We start from the raw sequence: 18694 nt of genomic DNA, 5'->3' as shown, positions 1-18694 counted from the left end.
CTCTCTCTACCTGTCAACTCATCTATCACCTATCTATGCATGCATCTGCCTATCCATCTGTCTGTATCTAACTTCAGAAAGTGAAGGATCATTGAACCCTTCCTGAGTCTACTTTGTGTCTGTCCCTGAGGAAGTGAGGCGCCTCTGAGTCCAGCTGGCCAGTAGGACCCCGCTCCCTGATGAGCCACTTCCCTGCCTCTGGCTTTTCTTGGATCTGTGTAGGGCCAGTTCCTGGATTCTCTAGCTCTGCTCCACCTGCCTGTTATGATATGCTGCCTCTTACTAGTCCACCCTCGTGTGTCCTGCTAGCCTGGTTTGCCACCTGTTGCTCGTTACTGTCCTCTCTGGCCCTGGTGTCTGCCTCCCTGCGTGTACATATTGGCAGCTGAATCCAGACCTGCCTCTGCATCTCCGGCACCTGTCTCACCTCGTGGACTATTTGTTCCAAGTTTCTTCTGAAACTGCCTCTCCCTGCTTTTTTAGTCTAGTTAGTCTTGGTGAGGTCTTAAAGTATGTTAAACCCATTCCTGTCTCCTTAAGGAGTAAATATAATGTTTTTTTTTAATTTGTTTTCTCAAAGAGGACTTTGATTATAATATTCTAATGGCTATTGAAATACGTTGGATTTCAGTAAGTGGTCTTGAAGTTATGTGTTGAGGGCTTTTGTGCTTTTAATAGGAAAGTAATATGATTTTAATAGGAAGGTATGTATGTGTGTGTGCACACACACACACAATGTAAGGATATAAACCATTAATTTTTCTGTTTAACAAACTGCTGTGAACTGTGAAACCACATTTGTTGAAGTGTCCATAATGTAAGGAAAAAAAGACTGTTGATGAACTATTTTTCATAAGTTGTCCAATTGTACAGAATTCCTTTCTGTCACCTTCAGCTGTTTAAAGCTTTTTTGCATTCTATTAAGATCTTAGTTTCATTCTGGGTAACTGCTGATCCTGAACAATTGCTATGTGCCCATTTCCCCTGCTCCTCCACCTTTATTTATCTTTGATCCAGTCATGTTTGTTTGATCCCTGTTGGAGAAGACATTTTAGCAAGTGTGGTTGGGCAGGAAAATACACCGTCACATAGGCAGCATTATTTTACTTCTTCTAAGGCATGCTTTTCAGTTTCATGTATTGGTCCAAGTTCATCTCATATATAAGATACTATGCCCAATGCAGCGAAGTTAACATGAGAAAAACTTAGTCTTTGCTCACAACCAGCTAGTGAGTGGAGAATGCCAGCAGAGGGTAAGAGCTATGGAGGAAAATGCAGGAGCCAAAGCATGGTATTGGAATGTGCTGGGTGTGTGTCAGTAGGCAGCAAGCATTCTGGTTTGGTTTAGGTCTGGAAAACTAGAGTGAGACTGTGGGAAGGGCATTTTTTTTTCTTTACGTGTTTAATATGCAATGAAGGGCTACCAAACAGATCTGTAAAATGACCAGAGCTGACGGCTAGGGAGATGAATCTGGCAAGAAGTTGCAGAGAATTGAAAAAACAAATAAATAATACAGTTTGGTTGGGATCAAGTATTTACTGGAGGAGGCGCAAATATAGAAAGAATACCACACTAGCGACCTGAATTCAAAGGCTAGCAGTACCACTGGCTGATATCATGAGATGAATAATTTGCATAAAGGGCTTATTTTGGATGTTTTCTGGAAACTTCTGTTCTTGATGGGAGTAATTAGAGTTCACGTGCATGCTTTGCATCCAAGCCGGTGATATCAAAGGTATACCCGATAGTCTGTAGGTCACACAGTGGCATATGGTGACTAATACTATAAACTCTGAAATCAGATTTCCGATTTTAGCTCTAGGTCATAGCACCTACTTGCCAGAATTGTCAGGCGATTAATTAATATTTGTAAAATCCTTAGAAGAGTGCCTGGCACATAGTAATGATTTGATAAAGTTATTAATTATAATAAGTAAAATTGTTAAGTCTACTTCACGCAAATGATTCATATCACAATTGTCAGTGTATTCCTTAAAATAATTCTGATGTCACAGCCCAGGGAGCGGGTGTTGGCCCTGTTAGCCTGCGTCAGCTTTATGAATGTGCTGCCCTGAGGCTGATGGAGCTCTGTATTCCCGTACAAGAGTCCGGCATGTGAATTCATCATGTCTTCCACAGCAGTTCACCTGGTTATAAATACTAAGTGAATAAGAACTTGGTGAATTCTGTGGAAAGCACTTGTAGCGTGTCAAGTTTTATTTTTAATGTTGGAAACACCAATTGTTAGTGCTTTGGGAATGGAGTAAATAAGTAATTATTTCTCTCCATATTGCCCTCATTCAAGTGAGAGAGCAGGACACTTTGATTAGTGAAAATAATCCATAAACATTTAAGTCATTGTATTAAATTACTAACATTTAAATCATACTCATACTTTTAAAATCATGAAATACTTCAAACACAGAAAATGTTTAAATCATTTATTTAAAATTTATTAAATTATTAAATATATAAAATTATACATTAGATATGTATAGCATGTAATATAAAATTATAATTATATAGAATATATCAGTAATATATACATAAAATAATAATTATTTAAATGTTTTTACTCATTACTTAATGTTAAATCTTTGTTGCCATATATGCTTTAAATTTTTTATTGAAGTGTTGTTGACTTAGCAATGTACAATTTAGCAAGTGTTAGCTTTCGGTGTAAAGCATGGTGATTTGGTTGTACTTTTATATATATATGTATTCTTCCTCCAGTTCTCTTTCATTATAGCTTATTACAAAGTATCGAATATCATTCTCTGCTGTACAGTAGGACCTTGCTGTTTATCTATTTGTATTTTAAAAACATTACATAAAAGCATGTTATAAATATCTTAACTATTTTCGTTATTTTAATCAACTTTATTGAATTATCATTTACATGAAAAAATGTACTCATTGCATGTATACAATTCAAAGCATTTTAAGAAATGAATATACCTATATAAATATCACTCCATTTGAGACATAGAACACATTCATCGCCCCCCAAAAGTTCTCTTTTGTCCACTGCACTCAAGTCCCCACATATACCCTACTCCAGGAAATCACTGATTTGATCTCCATCACTATAGTTTAGTTTGACCTGCTCTAGAACTTGATCTAAGTGGATTCTAACAATATATATTCCCTTTTGTCTGTCTTCTTTCACTCAGCATCGTGTTTTTGAGGATTTTCCCTATTCTTATGTGTATCAATAGTTCATATCTATTTTATTGCCATGTTCTAGTTCATTGCCAAAAAACACCACAATTTATTTATTCATTCATGCTGATGAGTATTTGGACTCTTTCCAATTTTTGGCCAGTATGAATAAAACTGCTAAGTGTACTGTTAGTACAAGTCCTTTTCTGGAAATGAATTTTAATTTCTCTTGGATAAATGACTAGGAGTGGTAATGCTTGGTAATTTTGTTTAACTTTATAAGAAACTACCAAACTGTTTTCCAAAGTGATTGTATTATATGTCATAGCAGTTCCAGCTGCTCCCAGTCCATGCTGGGATGACCTGATAATACCAGTCATTTTAGCTTTAATCATTCTGTTAGTATGGTTATTTCATTCTGATTTTAATTTTCATTCCCTTGATGACTAATGATGCTGAGCACTTTTTCATATATTGGCCAAATGTGTGTATTATTCTGTAAGTTTACATGTATTCTGAATACTAGCCTCAGGACTTGAATCTTGTCACATTTATTGTGCCATTTTCGCTCATTCTCCCAGCCTGTGGCTTGATTTTCTTAATAATGTCTTTTGAAGAGCAAGGTGTTATAATTTTAATGAAGTAAAATATCATTTTTTCTTTTATATTTCATTTCTTTATACTCTAAGAAATCTTTGCCTATCCCAAAGGCATGAGAATTTTCTTACTTTTTTCTATAAGCTTTATAGTTTTAGCCTCTACATTTAGATCTGCGTTGCATTTCAAGTTAACTTTTGTATTTGTCTTATGGGCTAGACATGAAGGTTCATGTTTTTCCATTATGACTCTCTTTTCTCCATTGAATTACTTTGTCACCTTTGTTGGAACGTAAATGACCAGCTATGTGAGAAATCATTTTTTGACTTTGTATTTTTTCTTTTAATGACAAATAGTATAGATATATAGTGTAAATCACCATTTAAAAATTGTTTTGGCTATTCTAGATCTTGTGCATCATATCCATATAAATTGTAAAACCAGTTTATCAATTTCTAGAAAACAAAGCCTTATGGGATTAAGACTGGTACTCCATTGAGTCAGTAGATCAGTATGAGGAGAATTGACTTCTCTGCATTTCTGAGTTTTTGAGTTCATGGACATGAATTTTAAAAAGCTTGTCTTTAATTCTTCTCATCAATATTGTTTTTAGTGTATATATCTTGTAGATACTTTAAGTTTACTCTAAGCACTTTATGTTTACAATGCTATTGTTAATGATATTTTTAATTACAATTTCCAGTTCTTTGATGGTATGTGGACATAAAATTGATTTATGTATCTTGATCTGATATCTTGTAACCTTTTAAAAGCTATTTATTATACCTAGCAGCTTTTTTGTAGATTTCTCAGGAATTTCCTCATAGTTATACTTTGATAGAGACAATTTTGTCTCTTCATTTACAAACCTTATTCCTTTTTTCTTTCCTCATTGTAATGTCTAGGAACACAAGTACAAGGTTGAATAGGTGTGAAAGTGTTCATTTTTGCCTTTTTCTTGATCCTAGGATGAAGGCCTTTAAGTGTTTTGCCATGGTGTTAGCTCTAGCTTTTTTGTACTTACGCTTAATCAGGTTTAAGAGGTATTTTCAGCACTTTGAATATGTCATTCCAGTATAGGTTGGCTTGCATTGTTCCTGAGTAGAAGCTGGCTTGTTTTCTTATTTTGGAACCCCTCAGTAGGTCTGTTTTCTTTATTGCCTTTTAAAAAATTTTATCTTTATCATTGGCTTTCAGCAACTTGATCATGATGTGCATCTTCCATCTTTACTGAATATGATCTCAGGCACATTTGTTAAGTTTCATTATATTTATCTGTAATATGGGACACTGCAGATCTTAGAGGATTTCATAAGGATGAATCAGGATGATGGGTGTAAACACTGTAAAAAGTTTATAGTTTACTAAAATGACTCTCAATCTAATACTTTGAGCAAAGTTTAAACTAAATTTTGATCCTAGAAACAGTCTTGTTAACAAGGGCGAATAATGCTTTTCATTACCTTCTGTTTAGTTAATTTTCAAATGAATATATTGCAGACACTGATTTAGTATTTCCATTTGAAACACCTGAAATGAAATTTTTCTTGATTTGTTTTCCAAGTCACATTTTGTGTGATTATGTACATGTTTGTTTATTCATTTTAGTCCAAACATCTGTTCACAACTCTCAGTAATTCATGAAAAAAAAAGTTCAGTGGTCAGTGTACCTGTCATAATGTTTTCTTCATTGTGTGCATGTGTAACAAACAAACATGAGTCTTAAAATGGGATGCATTATCTTACTGATAAACATTACACACTGTCCAGCCTGGGTAAAAAAAAAAATTCGTAGAATTCACTGTACTTCTCAACACTTCCAAATATGTGATATAATCTATTCCTCAGAATATCTTCATGAACTGATGAAATCAGGAGTCCTGATTCCAAATGGAAACTCCACTCATATTTATGATGTCATTTACCACGAAATACTACTTGTCCTAAGAAGGCAAGCTGTTTTGCCAAGATTATGCTTTATAAACTTTTCACACATTTTCACTTTTAGTGTCATTCAGTTGGGAATTTCAGGTCATAGGCTTCATCAGTATTTCCACTGTGAGTTTTCTAAAAGCTGGCCTACAAAAATGGACTTACCATAATAATGTCATGGACATACAGAGTACTTTGAACTTAAATTTCGTTTCTAAATCTAGCATTGGGTACCAGATGTGAAGAGCGAATCACCGTCTCCTTTACGAAGAGGGCAAAGTCTAATTAGCTTTTTCAAAAGACTTATTATACATTTCACCTATAAAGCGAAAGAAGAAAATTACGCGTTTTAAAGCAGGATGAAAGTAGAGGTGATGCCCGCAGCTGCTCTCGTCTCTGGCAAACTATTCTGAGAGGCTCCAGTTTCATTCGGTTCAGATGAAACACATGTTGCTCATTTATTGTACATGTGCTTCAACGTATTTTGACAAATCTGATCTAAAAATGTTACAGATGTTCCTCATTATTTTAATTTGCACTTAGTAGCTAACTATAAACCTTGGCTATAAACTAGCCTTTTCACGATATAATTAAGAGAAAATTTAGCTGTCGTTGATATGTTAGTTTCAATTCACTTTCAGTTAGTTTTGTGGTGTAGGTGGTGAACTGTACACATTGAACAGGTGCTGCTATAATTTGTTTCTGATAATTAAGACGTATTTTTAGCATGTTTCAAATAATTTCAGGTAAAAATAAAATTATTTTAATCTTGTCTTTTGGAGATTTGCTGTTCACTGTATGGCCTGAGATCAAGCAGCAATATTACAATTTGAGTCTTTCTAGAAATGAAGAATCTTAAGTCTTACCTGGACCTACTGAAACCGAATCTGCATTTTAGTACAATCCGCAGATGATTCGTATACACATAAGTTTGATAGGCACTCTTTTAGGGGAGGCCTTACATTAAAACTATTTTATATGCGCACACATGCAAATACATATGGGTCAGACCTGAAACACTATGCTGTACCCTCTGTCTTGTATAGAATCATAGAAAATGGACTGGCTTGTGGATTGATCTGTTTATTTTCTTATCATTTAATACACTTAAAGGTAAACTCCCTAATACTTTCCACAGGCTGTCATCAGTCTTCGTGAATATAAAACCCCACATTCATAAGTGCTGGCTTACCACATATTTTCAGTGACTGATACATGAAGCAAACTGAAGAACTTCTAACTCCAACTTGAATCTTTTTAGAGTTTTCAGTTTATTGTCTTCTGTAACTTTCTATAGAGTAAACTTGTTGGTTGAAACATTAATAGATTATATTTATTTACATGCCTTTGCCATTAAAAAAACAGAAAGCAGAATTGCTTGTAAGACTAAAGGATTTAATGTCTTGGATAATAAATACTCGATTTTAAAATTACTATCTGTGGATACCTTGGGAAATCATTATATCTTACTTATATTCATTATTATTACACTGTACTTTATACTTTATTACATTATGATATTATCAATTATATCTTAATATGTGATACAAAATCAAATTTGTTTATAAGGACCTCTGAAATCTAGTTGCAAAGTAACTCAGTTTCTTAAAATTCACTTTTATCGGCCATCATTTTCTCTATATTCCAGCAGAAATAAGCATGATATAATTCTTACCATGAAAGAAATAATACTATTTTATGACCCTTAACTGAAATCAATGACAAAATAATTTCATATAGTTCAAAACTTACTTAGTATATTGTCACTATACAACAAAAAGGAGGGTGAAATAGCTTCTTTAAAAAAAAAATCTCTAATTTGCTACAATCTGGTTAATCTCTTTGTTTTCAGTTCCACCAAATATACTTTTCAGTAATCAACCTTGGGAAATGAAATAAGGACCATTTGATGTAATCTATCCAGAAGTCACTTGGCACCACAGCAGCACATCATTGGTTTACAAGCTTCCAACACATTACATTTTTATTACTGCTTTTATACATTTCTGCTGAAGAAACCCTTCAAAACTGTTATTAGGTTGAATATGTATCTAATGGACAAATACTGATACATTCAACTGTGCATTGAAATGTACAATACAGTGGTAGAGCTTATCCCTGAAAATGTACAAAGGTAGACAGGCTGGAAAAGTATTCTGCAACTTCATATGACCAGTTGCACTGTTTAATTTTTCCTTTTGTTTTTTCAAATGAAAGATCACAATGCAATTTAAATAGCCCTAAGTGTCCCTGAAGAGCTACTGTGTGTTGCATAAAGGCTAAGTAATCCCGCAGTGTCAGGGGGTTACTGTTCAGCTGTTTGAGATCAGGAGATGATATCTCAGCACTCATAAAACAGAGGATTCAAAACACAGGGGCATACATGGAAGTGCAGATCATGATGACAGTCCTGGAAGTTATCCACAAGAAATGTCAACACCCCGGAGGCCAAAATAGCACTACTGAATCAACATTTACAACTTTTGTTCAAGACTGAATCCAATATGTAGGGAAAATTCACATTGAACCATTAATGCAAATATAATAATAGTTTTATATTTGGCTCATTCCCCAAATACAGAAGGCTTCAAAATCTCTGGGGTATCTTTTCTTAAACACTTTAAGTATAAAGTATTCTGTACAAAACAGCTATCCTGAATTAGCTCCTTCATAGAACTATTCATAACATGTCAGCCCGTTTAGTAAGGCACAGTAAGAGAAGCATGGAGATTTATTTCAGGTTGCACGTTTCAATTCAGAAGACTGAGGGGGTAACTTTGGCCCCTGGGACTTGGAAGTATCTTCCAGTTGTACTCTTTGGTCTGAATATTTACATGGTGGTTTCTTCCCATTCAAGCTCAACATCACCTATAACATAAAGTAACATGTCACAAGACGATTAAAGTTAACAGTTCAAAAGATTTAAATGTTTCATGGCAGTCATGTACTATACATGGAAAGGATATTATCCTATCTTGGATTAGAGAGAAATGAAAAAATTGGTATGTGCACCAACCAAGCTTCTAAAACATTTTCAACATATGGTTATTACTAAATTAATGCTCCTGCTATAGGTGATAAACTGGTAAATCGATACACTTTGCCTCTGTTTACCTTCCATGGCATCCAAAGAGTCCATCTTCTGAAGTGCTGAATAGTTAACAAAGCAGATGGGCTGATTACTTCCTTTACTTGATAAGAGATCCAGAATGCACTGATGTAGAAAGATATACTGTGCCTAGACACCAGAGAAAGAGTGGTTGAGTAAATGGATGGGGTGGAGATTCTTCTTATAAGGGGAACTATACTGTTACAGTGAAAAATAATACTGAATTCAACAAATGTGAAATAGCTAAGTTAGAGGCACAGAATTTGCCATGTATATAAATGATTTTCTATCATTTCAAACATAAGATTTGCTAAAGTCCCGTGGCTTTTTGTAGCTTCCAGTTAAAAAAAACTTGTCATTAAATACCAAGTGTTCATATGTTCTTTCTTGCTGTGATTATAAAAAGTGGCAGATGACTTAAATGTGTTTGCGTTTCCTTTTTCCTGTTGGCATAATTGAGTAATTTTTCTTATACTTTTCTTGTTAGAATGACTGTTGGAATGCAGATGTTAAATTTACTTTCAAAAGCTCTGAGTGAGCATATCAACACACTATAGACACATTTGAAATATGTTTAACAATTTTATTAATTACTTAACAGTTAGCCTATTTAATGTCAAGGATGTGGTCTCTAAATACAAGGCAGTTGACCATTGAAATATCCAAGAACTTGTATTATTTCATCTAAAGTTTGGGTTAAATTCAGTACCCTCTGGGTTCTTTAAGTTTATTTGATATATTTTAATAATCTGTTAGCATTTCTGGGTTTGGACTTTCCCAAAGGTAGTTAAGGTTACAGTCAGAAAAGCACCCTCATTTTTACGTAAGAAAGGTACTTGAAGTTAAAGGAATATAACCAAATGTTATATTCACACACACACACACACACACACACACACTGACAACTGATTTAAACAGAATGTCCTCTAAAGTGACCATGTTAAGGGATTGTATTCATATCTATTTCTACTGTACCTCAAAAACTTTTTGGAACTTCTCTATTGAAACTCTTCAGACATTGTTGGTTATTATTAGGAATACCTATTTCTTTGTGGCTTACAAAATGTTCCCACAAACATTTCATCACTGGAAATCAGTTCTATGAGGACAGAACTCTTTCATATTCACTGCTATATTCCCTTTGCCGGTAATCGTGCCTGGAATGGAGCAGTTGCGTAATAAATGTTTGTTGACTTAGTCTCATTTCTCACAGCTAGCCTAGCCGATGTTTACCATTTAAGGACAGGCTTGTCTTGGAGAACAACCAGAAGTCATTAGGGATCAAGTCTGTAAGCGAGGTGGATGGTCAAGTTACACCATTCAATTTTGGTAAGAAATGAAATATTCTAAGGTAATAACAGTTCTATTGAAATTGCTATTAAATATACTCGTTTGGAGTAGATTAAGATATACATCACACAATGAATAACATTATTGGCAGAAATACATTAACACAATATAATTTGTTTGAAAACAACAGCCGTTTAAATTTGTGAGTTCTAGTATTTAAAAAAAAAAAAAACAAACCCAAAACAAAACCAAAACAACCACATTTGATACGTGAAACTTCTGACCCGATCTCATCTTCTCCATTGGAAAGAATGATGGAGGAGGGTAACTCTGCCAGCAGGGCAGGCTGAGCTCCGTGGGGCAGCACTGTATTTTCCAAGATCCTTCTGCGTGCTGTGTTACTGCCAGAGAGGCAGTGAAGCGTTCCGTTCCAGTCTCGACCCTGGCTAGTCAATGTTACCTTAAGAATTAAACTTTTCTGATGTTCCATTTCCTCATCTAGGGGGTTCAGAGAAGCTGGAGTGTGAGATTTAAAGGATGAAACTGATGAGATTTAAAGGACGAAAGGAATAAAGTGGCTGGCAGGAAAGCTAGGCAACAAAAATACATAATTTTTTTCCCTTCTACCTTAGGAGTTCACATCAGTAAAATATTCAGGAGAACCAGAGCAGGAACGGGATTCATCCAGATTAACCCTTACATGTGGCACCAATCGTGTCTCTGGATATTATCTCACTGCAGAGTATTCCCAGAAAATTTTTTCACGTCTCTTGGGGTGGCTGTGAACCGTGTTTTGGTAGACACTGAAAGAACTCTAAGATCTCTCCCGCGTCTGGGCGGCACCCCTCTGGTGTCTGCTAGTGGGGCTGTATTGCTGGGGTTCGCACCCCCACCCCTGCCCATGGCTACTGTAGTATGAGCATTCTTCACAGGACTTGGAATCATTCCCAAGTGCAACATAAGGAAATAAGAAACCACTCTTGTGCATAAGGACTGGAGCCAAGGTGTGGTCCTTTTTTTTTTTTTTTTTTTTTTGCATCACAAAGACAGTAAAGAGCTTCGCTTCTGGGAACTAAGTCAGGTGAGAGAGCTTTGCAGTAGTACCACTTCTTCCCCAAGGAGGGGCTCCAGCGAGCTCATGTCAGACATTTGTGGCATGTTGGGCACTTACTACGTGCTTAGTGCTTTACTTTCTCATATTTAATACTGACGATAAACTCATGAAAAGTATAACACAGCTACTTTACAAAGGAGAAATAGCTCAGAGAGGTTCATTAAGCAGAGCCACAAAGCCAGCAGTTAGCAGGGCTGGCATCTGAACTCAATTCTCAGACTCCAAAATTCATGCTCTTTCTATTCCCCCACCCAACCTGCCACATTCTCCTCTGGCCAGTTAAGCCAGCATAACGTATGAAGTTTATAGCGTATGTTGAATACTAAATTGTGTGAAATTATTCACAGGCACTCTTGACAAAGTTGGAGAACGTGACAAAATTTTTTCAGCTTTCATTTGAAGACTGACTCCAGACTTTAGAAGGAAATCATTCCTAGCCCCATCCGAGAGCCCGCCAGCCTCAACCAATGTCAAGAGCATTGATCGCCAATGCGCGTGTGTACACCCGGGGACATGGGAGGAAAACATGTTAGCTGTTTACCCTTATTGTTAACTGAAACTAAGAAAGAATTTGAATTTTGATAATGGTTAATAGTTGTATTGATATGGACGCCCTTATGAGACCCCTGGATAAGAACCAGCTACGTAATTTGCAGGGCCCACTACAAAATAAACATGCGAGTTCCCTTCCTCAGAGATGATTAAAGATTTTCAAGTCGGTGACAGCAAACATTAAATCAAGTGTGGGGACCTGTGAGGCTGTACAGGTTTCATACCCATGAGCCAACTATGGCCACAAGTCCTACAGCATCTCTGAAGTTTCCTGCTTCACTTGTGTGTTCCCTTTCAGCATATATGCAGATGCACATGGATTACACTGCCTGGCTTCACCTAACTGCTGCATAGCTGAAGTTCCTCAAAAAGATTCCCACAAAGAGACTAGATTGAAGGTATTTGTCATGCAAGCACAAATGAATGACAAGAAAATGGCAGGGCTAAGTGAAGTAAGCCAGAAAGAGAAAGAAAAATACCATATGAGATCGCTCATATGTGGAATCTAAAAAACAAAAACAAAAACAAAGCATAAATACAAAACAGAAATAGACTCATAGACATAGAATACAAACTTGTGGTTGCCAATGGGGCGGAGGGTGGGAAGGGACAGACTGGGATTTCAAAATTGTAGAACAGATAAACAAGATTATACAGGGAAATATACACAAGATCTTACGGTAGCTCACAGAGAAAAAAATGTGACAATGAGTATATATATATATATATATATATGTTCATGTATAACTGAAAAATTGTGCTCTACACTGGAATTTGACACAACATTGGAAAATGATTATAAATCAATAAAAAATGTTAAAAAAAAAAAAAGAAAGAAAACGGCAGGGCTGCCCTTTTTCATACTCCTAGAATAATCCCATTTTATAGCCCTACTGTGAGGTCAAAACAGCAGCAATGTAATCAGATCTGACAAAAGGCTAGATCACTTTTTAAAAAATTATAAATAATTTAAAAGATATAACAGTTATTTTCTGTTAAGTATATATTTTCTCTTTTGAAAACAATGCTAGTATGAAGCCATCACAATTAGCAAAGTTGTTTTTTTTTTTAATTGAAGTAGTCAGTTACAATGTGTCCATTTCTGGTGTTCAGCACAATGTCCCAGTCATGCATATAGATACATATATTCATTTTCATATTCTTTTTATTAAAGGTTATTACAAGATATTGAATATAGTTCCTTGTACTATACAGAAGAAATTTGCTTTTTTAAATCTTTTTATATATAGTGGCTAACATTTGCAAGTCTCAAACTCCCAGACTTATCCCTTCCCACCCCCTTTTCCCTGGTAACCATAAGATTGTTTACTATGTCTGCGAGTCTGTCTGTTTTGTAGATGAATTCATTAGTGTCCTCTTTTTTTCTTTTAGATTCCACATATGAGTGATATATGGTATTTTTGTTTATGGCTTACTTAGAATGATGATCTCTAAGTCCACCCATGTTGCTGCACATGGCATTATTTTTTTCTTTTTTAAGGCTGAGTAGTATTCCATTGTATAAATATACCACAGCTTCTTTATCCAGTCATCTGCTGATGGACATTTAGGTTGTTTCCATGTCGTGGCTATTGTATATAGTGCTCTGTGAACATTGGGGTTCATGTATATTTTTGAATTAGAGTTCCCTCCAGATATATGCCCAGGAGTGGGATTGCTGGATCATATGATAAGACTATTTTTAGTTTTTAAGGAACCTCCATACTCTTTTCTAGAATGGCTGCACCAAACTACATTCCCACCAGCAGTGTAGGAGGGTTCCCTTTTCTCCACACCCTCTCCAGCATTTATCATTTGTGGTCTTTTTAAAGATAAATATTCTGACTGGTGTGAGATGATACCTCATTGTAATTTTGATCTGCATTTCTCTGATAATTAGTGATATTGAGCATTTTTTCTTTTACCTATTGGCTATTTGTATGTCTTGGAAAATTGGTTGTTTAGGTCTTTTGCCCATTTTTGGATTGAGTGTTTTTGTTAAGTTGTATGAGCTATTTATATATTATGGAAATTAAACCTTTGTCAGTCAAATAATTTGCAAATATTTTCTCCCATTCTGTAGGTTGTCGTTTTTTTATGTTGTTTTGCTTATGATTTCCTTTGCTGTGCAAAAGCTTATAAGTTTGATTAGGTCCCATTTGTTTATTTTTACTTTTATTTCTATTGCCTGGATAGACTGCCCTAGGAGAACATTGCTAAGATTTATGTCAGAATGTTTTGCCTATGTTTTCTTCGAGGAGGTTTATCATGTCTCTTCTTTTAACTCTTTAAGCTATTTTGAGTTTATTTTTATGTATGGTGTGAAGGATTATTGTAACTTCATTGATATACATGCTACTATCTAGTTTTCTCAGCACCAATTGCTGAAGAGACTGTCTTTACTCCATTGTATATTCTTGCCTCCTTTGTTGAAGATAAACTAACCATAGGTCTGTGGATTTATTTCTGGGCTCTCTTTTCTGTTCCATTGATCTGGATGTCTGTTTTTATGCCAATACCATGCTGTTTAATTACTGTAGCTCTGTAGTATTGTCTGAAGTCTGGGAGGGTTATTCCTCCAGCTTCATTCTTTTTCTTCAGTATTACTTTGGCAATTCTAGGTCTTCTGTGATTCCATATAAATTTTAGGATTATTTGCTCTAATTCTGTGAAAAATATCACGAGTAATTTGATAGGGATCCACATTAAGTCTGTAGATTGCCTAGGGCATTATGGCCATTTTAATGATATTGATTCTTCCAATCCAAGAACATTTCTTAAAGTTATCTTTAATTTTCTTAATGTTTTGTAATTCTCCATGTATAAGTCTTTCACTTCCTTGGTCAGATTTATTCCCAAGTATCTTATTGTTTTAGATGTGATTTTAAAAGGGATTGTTTCTTTACTTTCTTTTCCTGCTATTTCATTGTTAGTGTAAAGAAATGCAACTGATTACTGTGTGTTAATCTTGTGTCCTGCTACTTTGCTGAATTCTTCTGTCAGCTCTAGTAGTTTTTGTGTGGAGCTTTTAGGGTTTTCTATGTATAGTATCATGTCACCTGCATATAGTGACAGTTTGACCTCTTCTCTTCCAGTTTGGATCCCTTTTATTTCTTTGTCTTGCCTGATTGCTGTGGCTAGGACTTCCAAGACTATGTTGAATAGAAGTGATGAGAGTGGGTTCCAGATTATAATGGGAAGGCTTTGAGTTTTTCACTGTTGAGTATTATGCTGGTTGTGGGTTTATCATAAATAGCTTTTATCATGTTGAGATATGTTCCCTCTATATACTTTGGTAAGAGTTTTATCCTAAATGGGTGTTGAATTTTATCAAATGCTTTTTCTGCATCTGTTGAGATGATCATGTGATTTTTGTCCTTTCTCTTGTTGATGTGGTGTATCACATTGATTAATTTGCATATGTTGAACCATCCTTGTGTCCCTGAGATGAACCCAACTTGATCATGGTGTATTTTTTTTTAATGCTGTTAGATTCTGTTTGCCAATATTTTGTTGAGGATTTTTGCAGGTTGTCAGAATAGCCTATTTGACCTTTGTCTTCTGTTTTTCAATTTATTTTGTGTATGTCTTACAATTTACATAATTGGACAATCTACACTTTAAACATAAATACATGTATTAGAGTTGAATGCTGAAATATTTTTCCTGAAAGGAGTATGTATTCCAAAAAGTTTGGATGTCTCTGGTCAAGAGAAGCATCTTCCTAAGAACATTAATGTTTTAGGACATGGCATTACAGGTTCTGTGCAGAGGCTCTAAGAAATTCTTTCTCAAACTTAACATTAGCAGAGAGCCTGTTTTCTCACACTTTGAACAACTGTGAAGCTACTTGCCTTTCCTAGTAAGTACCCTGAAAAATACTGTGATAGCAGATCTATATATTTACTGTGAGAAAATCTCTATTTTATAGCATAAAAATACCAATCCAAAGATATGATAGGAAAATCTTGTATATTATAGTTAGACAAACTTGGGTTTGAATTTTGGCTCTGACACTGATTAATAGTATAACCTTAGAATATCACTTAAATTCTTGGAACATCTGCCTCCCTATGTGTAAAGCAGAACCAGTAATATCTAGTCTGTTGATTAGTTTTCTTGGCCCTGTCTTACAAATAAAGAATTAAATAAAATAAGGCATGTAAAGGCTCTGGTATAGTACTTGGAACTCACTAGACACTCAGGGTTTTTAATTTAATTACCATTATACTGTGTGGTTTTTCTAACAATGAAAAATCTATATACTTTACAACTATTTTTGCTTCCAAATAAAAACAACAAAACAAAAAACTACCAGTTAGTTAGTTAATATGCAATAACAACCATTAGTACTAATATGCAAAGGGATAAATATGGGCGAGTGAAATATATAGAACCTCGTAACAGTTAACATTTTAAACTTTTCCTAATTAGAACTTTTAGTGTGTTTATAAAAGAAATTGATTTGATTCAGTTCTTAAGCTTCCCAAACTGGCCAAATGCTAAAGACAAACCCATTTGATACATTATCATCTCTATACCTGTCAGCACAAACAAGTTAGGACAAGTCGTCAATAACAGTGCTGAGTGAAGGATGACTGGGGCAGGTGGGCTTCGGTTCTCCTATAACCTCCATCAGCTGCCGTCCAAGACCCTGCCCCGACCCCAGGAGGGTTATAATGGAGGAAAAGAGCGTGGTCTGCTGTGCAAAATATAGTTCAAGTGCATATCCACCCAGATCGCTGCCGCTAAGACCCTACCACGGAGAAATCCTAGAGCTGACCCTGCTTGCAGTCTTAGGTATCTTACCAGGTTTTGTACCATGCACATTCTTTCACTTCTCAGCTCAGCTACTAATCCGTATATATCCACAAAGTCGTGATCATTTATGTGTTGTGTTAAGTGGTCCAGAGCAATAAAAACTCCCGTTCTTCCAACTCCAGCACTGCGGGGAGAGTGAAATTACATGCAAATTATTCAGCAAAAAGGAGGTTCAGTTAATGGTGATGAAGAAAATGAACTATGATAGCAATCAATTCTAAAGTTTCTTTTTGTGTTTGGAGGTAGGTTTTCTTTGATGTTTCTTTGGATTTATATTGTTCCTAAGACTTTAAATAAAGCAAGATGATTATCATTAGTACTCTATCAAATATTGGAGTTTTTTTTAACCAGTTGAACTTTCCCTCTTCTTTCATAATATTTTAAGGGGTGGAGTTGGAGAAGTATACAGAAGATTTTTAAAAATCATTGAAAATTCTTAACACCAGAAACTTTGTATTGAATATATCTTTAGTTACCAGTAGAAATGCTAAACATGGAAAGTGTCAACTGTTTAGCACATATAGCATTTCCTCTGCATCATACTGATAAGACTCTTGTGTGTTCTTTTGACTTTCCCTAGATTTTTTTTTTTTTTGCTTCCTAGATAATAAAATTGAGAAGCTATTTCCTTTTCAGAAATTAGTTTAATACTAAAGGGCAGCTATGTACTCCATGGAAACTGTTAATTGATAAACCTAACAAGATTTATTCAGAAATTCCAATTAGACAAGACTCCTAGGTACTTAAATGGTTAATATAGAAAATAAATCTGTAAAAAAAAAAATGACATTCTAAAGGTTGCTTAGTCTTACAAATGTCACTTGGAAAAACAAAAATTGCCATTTTTATAGGTAAAGAATTGTTGGATGTCAGCAATTCCTGTGATTCAGCCTCAGAAAGTGAGCAGTTAGTGTTAGAACATAAATACACACATCTGCCCCAGCAGAGGTCATTGGTCATTACGTCACTCAGACTATTTTGAGTGTCAGGCACTGTTGAGGCTCCTGGGTGTAGCAGCGAACGGTACAAAGTCCCTAAACTCACGGAGCTTCTGTTCCAGAGGAGAGAGAAGGGCAGTACACACACAGATGAACATGCACAGAACATGCCTGGTAGTAGTGAGTGCTACGAAGAGAGGGAAATCAGGTTAAGGAGACAGAGGGTGATAGGGTAGGTTAGCATCAGAGAAAGCTTCTCGGACATCATAATGAAAAGAAACGTGAATAGGGTTGGGGAGCCCACCATAGGGAGAGGAGCCCTGAGGCCAGAGGGAGCGGGAAGAGAACAGATCTGAGTGGGAGTGTGTCCTGCGTGTTCACAGGAGACCAGGGTGGGGAGAGCGCAGTGGAGATGGGGAAGGGGAAGGGATCAGAGTATTTGCTGTGGGGTCGGCTGTGGAATGTGAGAGGAAGCGGAGAGTCGAGGACGAGTCCGGGGTTCCTGGACCAAGCGTGGTGGACTTGCTGTTTACCAAGATGGGGAGGATAAGGAGGAGTGAGTTTTGGAGATTGACTCAAGTGTTCTGTTTTGCACATGTCAAATATTCAGAATTTTGTGGTCATTTAGGTTGTCACGTTGAGCTGGAAGTTAAACGTCTTAAGTCTAAAGTTGAGGTGAGAAGTTGGGGTTGGAGATAATCATTTAGTAGACAGTTTTAAAGTGATATTTAAGGATGATTATTAATGTAAGCATACTTTTTTCTGGTCTCTTATCTAAATCACAAAAGAGGAGACTACTCTTTTTGAGGCTACAAGAGAGAAGGTACTTTTCTTTTTGAGTGGATTTTAAAATCCACTATTTTAATGCAGTGGCAGTGTCTATGCAAAATACAGAGAAGCTGAAGGCAATTGACTGTCCATTAAAGATTTTAATCACCAGTGATGCCAGCTTAAAATCAGTCACTGACGTTAGAAGCAAACTTTTATTCTATTCATACTGTCTACTAGTTTGTTAGCGTTTTATGCATATGGAGGGGAAATGGAATTGGGAGGGTAAGAATGAGGCTTTTACTTTTTGTTCTATATGCTTTTTAAGTGTAAAAAGATCTCATAATGAGCAGGCATTTGTGTAGTACTCTTACAATTAAAAAATTTCAATTATTCCTGGAAAAGGTAGA

At 35.7% G+C, this 18694-nt stretch overlaps 1 protein-coding gene across 1 annotated transcript in view; it reads right to left on the bottom strand.

Annotated features, from left to right (window-relative positions):
* Nucleotides 1-7066: 7066 nt before the first annotated feature.
* The window catches only part of PTPRQ (protein tyrosine phosphatase receptor type Q), a 186761-nt gene continuing 175133 nt past the window's right edge, over nt 7067-18694 (bottom strand). Inside the window, exons 44-46 of the mRNA XM_031463085.2 lie at nt 16567-16702; nt 8807-8930; nt 7067-8560 (exon numbers count right to left, since the gene is read on the bottom strand). Coding sequence (XP_031318945.2) covers nt 8523-8560; nt 8807-8930; nt 16567-16702 — 298 coding nt within the window. The 3' untranslated portion in view covers nt 7067-8522. The remainder of the gene's footprint in view (nt 8561-8806; nt 8931-16566; nt 16703-18694) is intronic.

Source organism: Camelus dromedarius, chromosome 11 (genome assembly GCF_036321535.1).
Source record: "Camelus dromedarius isolate mCamDro1 chromosome 11, mCamDro1.pat, whole genome shotgun sequence".
Classification (NCBI taxonomy): Eukaryota; Metazoa; Chordata; class Mammalia; order Artiodactyla; family Camelidae; genus Camelus; species Camelus dromedarius.
Note: the sequence above shows the minus strand (reverse complement) of the source record. Positions and strands in the feature narration are given on the sequence as shown.